Source organism: Saccopteryx bilineata, chromosome 7 (genome assembly GCF_036850765.1).
Source record: "Saccopteryx bilineata isolate mSacBil1 chromosome 7, mSacBil1_pri_phased_curated, whole genome shotgun sequence".
NCBI lineage: Eukaryota > Metazoa > Chordata > Mammalia > Chiroptera > Emballonuridae > Saccopteryx > Saccopteryx bilineata.
Window position 1 is genome coordinate 72,384,103 of NC_089496.1, and position 8,713 is coordinate 72,392,815.

At 51.2% G+C, this 8,713-nt stretch overlaps 1 protein-coding gene across 3 annotated transcripts in view; it reads left to right on the forward strand.

Annotated features, from left to right (window-relative positions):
* The window catches only part of ACSBG1 (acyl-CoA synthetase bubblegum family member 1), a 37,242-nt gene that overhangs the window by 25,155 nt on the left and 3,374 nt on the right, over positions 1-8,713 (forward strand). For all 3 annotated transcript variants that reach the window (XM_066238447.1, XM_066238445.1, XM_066238444.1), the window contains 8 exons: positions 1,227-1,307; positions 1,394-1,543; positions 1,859-2,035; positions 2,774-2,955; positions 4,219-4,449; positions 5,084-5,301; positions 7,282-7,421; positions 7,873-8,116. In XM_066238447.1, the coding sequence (XP_066094544.1) occupies positions 1,227-1,307; positions 1,394-1,543; positions 1,859-2,035; positions 2,774-2,955; positions 4,219-4,449; positions 5,084-5,301; positions 7,282-7,421; positions 7,873-8,116 (1,423 nt within the window). The remainder of the gene's footprint in view (positions 1-1,226; positions 1,308-1,393; positions 1,544-1,858; positions 2,036-2,773; positions 2,956-4,218; positions 4,450-5,083; positions 5,302-7,281; positions 7,422-7,872; positions 8,117-8,713) is intronic.

Below are 8,713 nucleotides of genomic sequence, written 5' to 3' on the forward strand. Positions count from 1 at the left end.
TGCCTATATCTTGGTGAATGTTACATGCATATTTGAAAGCATGTGCATTCTGCTGATGTGGGCTGGAATGTTATATAAATGTTAATAATGTCAAGAAGGTTGATAGCTTTATAATATTAAATCATCTATATCTTTATTGATTTTTTTACTTTTTTTTCTTTTTTTTTTCAGAGAGAGAGAGAGAGAGAGGGATAGACAGGGACAGACAGACAGGAACAGAGAGATGAGAAGCATCAATCTTTAGTTTTTCGTTGCGCATTGCAACACCTTAATTGTTCATTGATTGCTTTCTCATACGTGCCTTGACCGCGGGCCTTCAGCAGACTGAGTAACCCCTTGCTGGAGCCAACGACCTTGGGCTCAAGCTGGTGAGCTTTTGCTCAAACCAGATGAGCCCATGCTCAAGCTGGCGATCTCAGGGTCTTGGACCTGGGTCTTCCGCATCCCAGTCCGACGCTCTATCCACTGCGCCACCGTCCGGTCAGGCACTTTTTTTTTCTTAAGTGAGAAGCAGGGGGGCAGAGAGACAGACTCCTACATGCACCCTGACCAGGATCCACTGGAAAGCTCTCTACCGGGAGATGCTCTGCCAACCTGAGGCTGTTGCTCAGCAACTGAGCTACTTTAGCGCCTGAGGCGAGGCCATGGAGCCATCCTCAGTGCCCAGGGCCAACTTGCTCCAACTGAGCCATGGCTGTGGGAGGAAAAGAGAGAGAAGGGAGAGGGGGAAGGATGGAGAAGCAGATGGTTGCTTCTCCTGTGTGTCTTGACTGGGAATCAAACCCAGGACTTCATGCCGGGGCCGATGCTCTACCACTGAGCCAACCAGCCAGGGACTCCCTATTGATTTTTTGTGTACTTTAGTTTTCCTGAACTTGGATCTCTGTCATTTCAAGTCAGTGAGACAACTGAGTTCTGTTTTCCTCTCCTTCTCTCTCTTCTTCTCCATTGTGGGCTGGATTGGTTTGTGAACCAGGCCCAAGGCTGGTTGTCCTCTAACAGAATCCTCCCCACCCCACCCCACCCCACTTCACTAAAGTTTTGATGGGAAATGTATGGCTGAAGGCCAGTGTCCTGCTGGGTCAAGGTCAGAGCTGGGGAAATCAGTGACCTTTTCCACAAAGTGTCTACCAGGCAGACTGACACCTAAAGATGGGGCTCTTCTCAGGAGGTGGATTTTTTTTTTTTTTTTAATGAAACTTCATTTAGTTTTTCTGTCAACACAGATCTGGAAAAACCTGCCCCATCTGAAGGCAGTAGTAATATATCAAGAACTTCCTGTAGAGAAGATGGCCAGCGTGTACACGGTATGGCAGAGGGCCTGGGTGCCCAGTGGGACCTCCCTGGGCCTGCCTGCTAACCTGGACAACCCACTCTCTCCTCCTGGCCACAGATGGAGGAAGTCATGGAGCTGGGGGACCAGGTGCCTGAGGATGACTTGGATACCATCATCAGTACCCAGCAGCCCAACCAGTGCTGTGCCCTGGTTTACACGTCTGGCACCACAGGCAACCCCAAGGGTGTGATGCTGAGTCAGGACAATGTAGGACTGGTGTCCCATTGTGGGTGGGGTGGGCTGCAGATGGATCTGGGCAGTGGCCCTAGCAGCCCCTGGGGAGGCTTCTCTGGCCCTCAAGTCAGGGAGTGGGGAAATGTGGGACAGCCCCTCAATCTGTGGTCCAGACTGAACCCAGCAAAGGGAGGGGGCTGCCCCTGGGGGGTTCCTGCAGAGATGCCCAGGAAGGCAAACACCCCAGAGGTCCTCCAAAGAAATAGCCCAAGCCCCAGGTACCCACATATGTGAGCAGTTCCAGGGCTGGCATGTAGACCCTGCCAGACCCATCCACCTCTCCTCCAGATCACATGGACAGCACGGTACGGCAGCCAGGCAGGCAGCATCCACCCAGCTGAGGTCCAGCAGGAAGTGGTGGTCAGCTACTTGCCCCTGAGCCATATTGCTGCCCAGATCTACGACCTGTGGACGGGCATCCAGTGGGGGGCTCAGGTCTGCTTTGCCGAACCTGATGCCCTAAAGGTCAGTTTGTGTGGATCACCTGCTTGTGTGGATGTCTGAGTATGTGTGCCAGGGCCACCCACATGTTTGCTTGAGGGTCCTAGCTGTGCATTCGGGACCTCCCTGGCTCCCCATGTATGTATCAGTCACAATTCTTTCAGCTGCAACCAGTACAACCTTCAATGACTGAACAAGAAGGAAAACTGATGGCATTAACTAAAGGAAAGTTGAGTCAGAGTAATTCTGTGGGGCTGCAGCACCATCAAGGACAGGCCATCCTCAGAGACAGGTAGCAGATAGTCACAGATGGCCATCGCCCAACCCTGTGCCTCATCAACTATACCTGTTCTTTGGGTCCTTTTTTTTTTTTAACCATGAGGACTTTCCCAGAAGCCCCCACCCCCCATTGACTTCATTCCACCTGGCATCTCATTGGCCCAAGTAGGGTCACATGTCCACCCTTACACTAGTCACTGCTTAGGGGGACAGGATATCACCTTGGAGTTAGAATAAGGAGTAGTCACCACCCAGGACTCAGGACCAAGGTTCTTCAGAAACATCTGAACAACATCAGGGTTCTATTGGCAAAAAGGAGCAGTGAGCAGATGGCTGTTGAATTGTGGCTGACAGCACATGCCCTGAGGTGTATGCATACCTGTGGAGGATGCCTGTGGTATGTGCATACTGACCCTAGTGACAGGGCCTCCTGCCCCCACTGGCCCTGAACCAGCAGGCCTATCTCTCTCTGGTGGCATGCAGGGGAGCCTGGTGAACACGCTGCGGGAAGTGGAGCCCACGTCCCACATGGGCGTGCCTCGGGTGTGGGAGAAGATCATGGAGCGCATCCAGGAGGTGGCAGCTCAGTCTGGCTTCATCCGGCGCAAGATGCTACTATGGGCCATGTCAGTGATGTTGGAGCAGAACCTTGCCTGCCCGGGCAGGTATGGAGGTCTGGGTCACAACCCCAGTATGCAACTGAGGGTCTACCAGGGCAAACCTATCTTAGATCCACCGGCCTGTCGGCTCTGTCTGGACCCTTGTGCAGAGGCCCTGACAATGGCTGGCTTGAGCCCCTATCCTCTTCCCAGGCCCCACAGAGTCATCTTGTCTTTGGGTTCTGACTGTGAGGACTAACTTGCTCCCTCCAGGTACATTCCCCTCCCGGGAGTGACTTCTGACCTCTGCAGTGACCAAAGAAGGGGCCACAGTGATGGCGCTTATCCAACCTTTTCAGCCTCCTAAGTGACCACTGGGATCTCTCCTGTGGCCTTTCATTTGCCTTTTACATTCCTGCACAGTGCTGTGGGAGGGTCAGTGTCATAAATCTGGCCTATACTAATTTACAAATATTTTCCATGATTACTGTCTGTGAAACAGTATCATGTTTCATGAGGCTTGTGTGCATGTGTCTGCACGTGAGCTTCATTTGCACAGATGTGAAGTAAATGTGCAGGATGACGCAGTCATAGGCCTCAGATGGGCTCACACACATCCATCCAGGCGTGTCCATACATGAATGCTTCCAGTCTCTCTACGTTGTGTGTGTGCTGGTACACAGCTGAATCTGTTTGTCTGACTTCCTGGCTTAAACATATTTGCAGCCCTGGTTGGTTGGCTCAGTGGTAGAGCATTGGCCCGGCATGTGGATGTCCTGGGTTTGATTCCCAGTCAGAGCACACAGGAGAAGTGACCATCTGCTTTTCTACTCCTCCCCCTCCCCCTTCTCTCTCTGTTACTCTCTCTCTTCTCCTCCCACAGCCATGGCTTGATTGGTTCAAGTGCATTGGCCATGGGTTCTGAGGATGGCTCTGTGGAGCCTCCCTCCGGCACTAAAAATAGTTTGGTTGTAAGCATGGCCCCAGATGGGCAGAGCATCAGCCCCAGACAGAGGTTACTGGGTAGATCCCATTTGGGGTACATGCAGGAGTCTGTCTCTTTGTCTTCCCTCCTCTTACTTGGAAAAGAAGAAAAAATAATATATCTGCACACAAGTACAGGCACACATACGTATGTGTGCCAGTATGTTCATAGGCAGGGCCAATATTTAAGATATTCAGTAATGGATTCAGCATTAACGCTAACCAGTCAAAGCAGAAAACTGGCCAGGTCATTGTGTACCCACTGAATACCCACCCTTTTAATGCTAGTGCATGTGTGTATGTGTGTGTATTTTCCTCTGTGACCTATTCTTCCTCTCCCAACAGTGACCTGAAGCCCTTCACAACCAGACTGGCAGATTATCTGGTATTGGCCAAGATCCGCCAGGCACTGGGCTTTGCCAAGTGTCAGAAGAGCTTCTATGGAGCAGCCCCCATGACTGCAGAGGCACAGCACTTCTTCCTGGGCCTCAACATCCGTTTGTACTCGGGCTATGGCCTCAGTGAGACTTCGGGCCCCCACTTCATGTCCAGCCCCTGCAACTACCGGCTGTACAGGTGCACCTGGGGTAGTGCCCGCTGGCCCACACACCCTTGCTCACACCCCTCAGTGCCTACCTGCTGACTGGGTTCCAGAGCCTGAGCTCCTGGACCATGGGGTAGGTCTCCAGTGCCGTGTTCCCTGGCCAGGCCTCTGTCCCATGGAGGTGGTCTCTGCCAGTGCCACACAGGTCTATTGCCGAAAGCCAAACAGCCTCGGACCCCTAAGCAGGGTTCTGATAGAGGAATTCCCCTTTGTACCTTTGTTAGTTGTCTCAGCATTGCTGATAACCCACGTACCACTTGGGGTAGGAGTTGAGGCAAGCCCTCTGGTGAGCAGAGAGGACAGTCACTTCTGGGGAATGAGTCAACTGATCATTTGTTGAGCTTAAATACCTCCTGTTTTTGCTCACCTGTCCAGAGCCTCAAGTTGTCCCATTAGGGACATTCATTTATTAATGCACCTGAAATAATTTGATAGGCCCTACTTCTCAGCTCTAGGTCCCCTGTTAAAATACAAAAAGCCTGGGAGGGGACACCTGGCCATTGGTGAAGACTGAGAGGTTGGAGAATCCCAGGGCTCTCTGGGGCTGATCTGAGGCTTAGAGGAACTGGCTCCCTCTTACCAGGCCTCTGCGCCCCCCACCCCCAGCTCCGGCAAGGTGGTGCCTGGCTGTCGGGCGAAGCTGGTGAACCAGGATGCAGAGGGCACTGGAGAAATCTGCATGTGGGGCCGCAATGTCTTCATGGGCTACCTGAACATGGAGGACAAGACACGGGAGGCCATCGATGCCGACGGCTGGCTGCACTCCGGTGACATCGGCCGCCTGGACGCAGATGGCTTCCTCTACATTACAGGGCGTCTCAAAGGTACGAGGGTGCGGGGAGTAAGGGGTCAGGGTAATTACACGGCCACCATCATTTATACCTGTTGCTATGGGTAGTGAGTCCTAAAGTGTCACCACTTTGATGGATGTCATTTTACTTAACTTAAAAAAATTTTTTTTCAACTTGTTTGTTCCACATAGTTGTTTGATTTAGTTGTATACTTATTGATTGCTTCTTGTATGTGCCCTGACCAGAGATTGAACCTGCAACCTTGGTGCACCTAGATGATGCTTTATTCACTTATCTACCTGGCCAGTGCCCATTTTACTTACTCTTGTCTCCTGTAGGGCAGATACTATTAAAACCTTAACTTACTAATGATAACTTGTCCAAGGACACTGAGCTAGTAAATGATGAGGTTGGGATCCAAACTCCCTAGAGAAACAAGGCAAGTCTTGCCAGAAAACTTGAAGAAATAAATATTTTGTATTTTTATATGAAAATATGGATATGATGTTGAATAGAACACAAATTGGATATAAAATGTAATATAAAATATAAGACTTCAAAGAAACTTCCTGCCTGACCAGGCGGTGGCGCAGTGGATAAGAGCATCAGACTGGGATGCAGAGGACCCAGGTTCGAGATCCCGAGGTCGCCAGCTTGAGCGCGGGCTCATCTGGTTTGGGTAAAGCTCACCAGCTTGAACCCAAGGTCACTGACTTGAGCAAGGTGTTACTCAGTCTGCTGTAGCCCCACGGTCAAGGCACATATGAGAAAGCAATCAATGAACAACTAAGGTGTCGCAACGAAAAACTAATGATTGATGTTTCTCATCTCTCTCTGTTCCTGTCTGTCTGTCCCTATCTATCCCTCTCTCTGACTCTCTGTCTCTGTAAAAAAAAAAAAAAAGAAAGAAAAGAAAAGAAACTTCCCGTAAAGAACATGGCTCTCCCAGGGAATAAGTTGGGGACTCCTCTGTGGAAAAGGGGCTTTGCTGACTTTGCCTGCGTGATGTAACATCCACCTGAACCAGGTGTCTCCTTCTGCTCTGTGCCTGATGTCAATACAGCACCTGTACACAGAATGGGACCAACTCATCTTTGTTGAATTACAGAGAATCAGGGTACAGGAGTACAATTTAGCTAAATCAGTCAAGGTGGTTTTATCAAATGCCTGTGCATCACCATCTAGCCTGGAAGTAAGCCATCACTCAGAACACAGCAGTGCCTTGAAGGCCCAGCACCTGGCTTTGCACTCAGAGGCACCCAGCGCACATTCAAATGGAAAAACGAACCGTGGATAAGTAGACTCACATCCAGAAAAGCTCAGAGTAGGCAGAGTTAGTGAGGACAAGAAGTCAGACAAGGCTTCTTGAAAGAGGCAGCTGAGCCGGTCCTTGCAAAATAGGCAGCCTGTTGGACAGGTGGGGAGAGAAGGCATTTCAGAGGACAGGTATAAGCAAGGTGAGAGGCCCCATGACAGGGTGGGGAGTGAACAGGCTCTGGGACAGCACTGGACTTAAATCAGCTTTGCTATGTGGCCCTGGACAAGCTAACTTAAGCTGTCTTTGCCTCAGTTTTCTCATCTGTGAAATGGAAAGAATTCTTTCTTTTTTTTTTAATAGGCACGTGGTAGGGGTTAAATGAGTTACTTATAGCACTTAGCACAGTGCCTGCACGTGGTGAGTACTGTGTAAGTGGTGAGTGGTCATCACTTAGCAAAGGCAGGGAGGGGTGACATGGGGACTCAGGGTGAGGTAGGAGGGTCTGGTAAATGTCTGAGTAAGCAGTTTTAGTTGATGAGTGGAGTGGGAGCACTGGGTAAGCATTTGTCCTCTAGAAACTGCCACCCCCCCCAGCAGGTGTGAGGGGATTCTAGGGAGTGCTGCTTCTCCTCTGCTAAAGAGGGACACCTCTGGTCTCCCCACGTGCCCAACAGTGCTGCCCGCTGCTTCTGGCCTCGGGGCCTTGGTTGAGGCTTGAGTCATGATTCAGCCGAGGCCTGGCCTTGCCTCCCCAGAACTGATCATCACAGCCGGTGGGGAGAATGTGGCCCCAGTGCCCATCGAGGAGGCTGTGAAGACAGAGCTGCCAATCATCAGCAGTGCCATGCTGATCGGGGACCAGAGGAAGTTCCTGTCCATGCTGCTCACCTTGAAGGTGTGTCTGTGAGTCAGGCCCAAGCTGAAACCATGTTTAGAAAGGACATGTCTAGGTGGGTATTAGGACTGGATTCTGGAATAGGCAGTTAGTTCTGCACTGAGGGGCAGCCATCCCATGGGGAAATTCCTGCTTCCCCTGGAGGTACCATTAGCAACATGTTTCTGTGACTGTCCTTCATGTCTTCCAGCATAGTCGACTGAGCAGGCGGTTAGCCTCCACGTTTTGGACGTGGCAGGACTTGTTTCCTGCTCTCAATATGGTTTTATTGCTTGAGGCCTCTAAGCTCTAAGTCTCAGACCTCTCCTCCTTCCACCGCAATCGGTGGCAGCTGCACCCTAGAACCGTAGCTCACAGGATCCACCTCCTGGACACCAGCAGTAACATTGCTCCAAGACTGGGCTGCGGGCTGTGGACTGAGGCATGGTGCTGATTCGTCTCTGGTTTGCAGTGCGTTCTGGACCCGGACACCTCTGACCCTACTGATAATCTGACTGAGCAAGCTGTGGAGTTCTGCCAGCAGGTGGGCAGCAAAGCCACCACGGTGTCGGAGATCGTGGGGAAGGATGAGGCCGTGTACCAGGCCATTGAAGAGGGCATCCGGAGGGTGAACAGGAAGGCGGCCGCCCAACCCTACCACATCCAGAAGTGGGCTATTCTTGAGAGGGACTTCTCCATTTCAGGTGGAGAGTTGGGTAGGTTTGTTTTGATTCTATTTCCCACTGTTTCAGGCACTATGTGGGAGGGCAGAGGTCCCTGATGGTACTTTGGGTTACTGACAGACATTATTCACGTGAGAGGACACTGCTCAGTGCATGAGCTGTGGTTGAGAGCCTGTTGCATGTACAAGGTATGTGCTGGAACATGTTAATTTTAACATACAACAGGTTTTTTTGTTGTTGTTTTTTCAAGTGAGAGGGAGGGAGACAGACTCCTGCATGCACCCCGACCAAGATCCACCCAGAAACCCCCATCTAGGGCTGATGCTCAAATTAACCAAGCTACTACCCTCAGCACTCGAGGCCAGCGCTTGGACCAACCAAACTATCCTTGGTGCCTGGGGCTGATGCTCAAACCAGTTGTGCCTCTGGCTGCAAGAGAGTAAGAGAAAGGGGAGGAGGGGAAGAGAAGCAGATGGTCACATGTGCCCTGACTGGGGATCGACCCCAGGATGTCTGCATGCTAGGCTGATGCTTTATTCACTGAGCCAGCTGGCCAGGGCCAAACAGATATTTGACTTTGCTTTGACTATAGGCCACTGTCCCCTCAGATCACCATGTGGCCATGTGGCA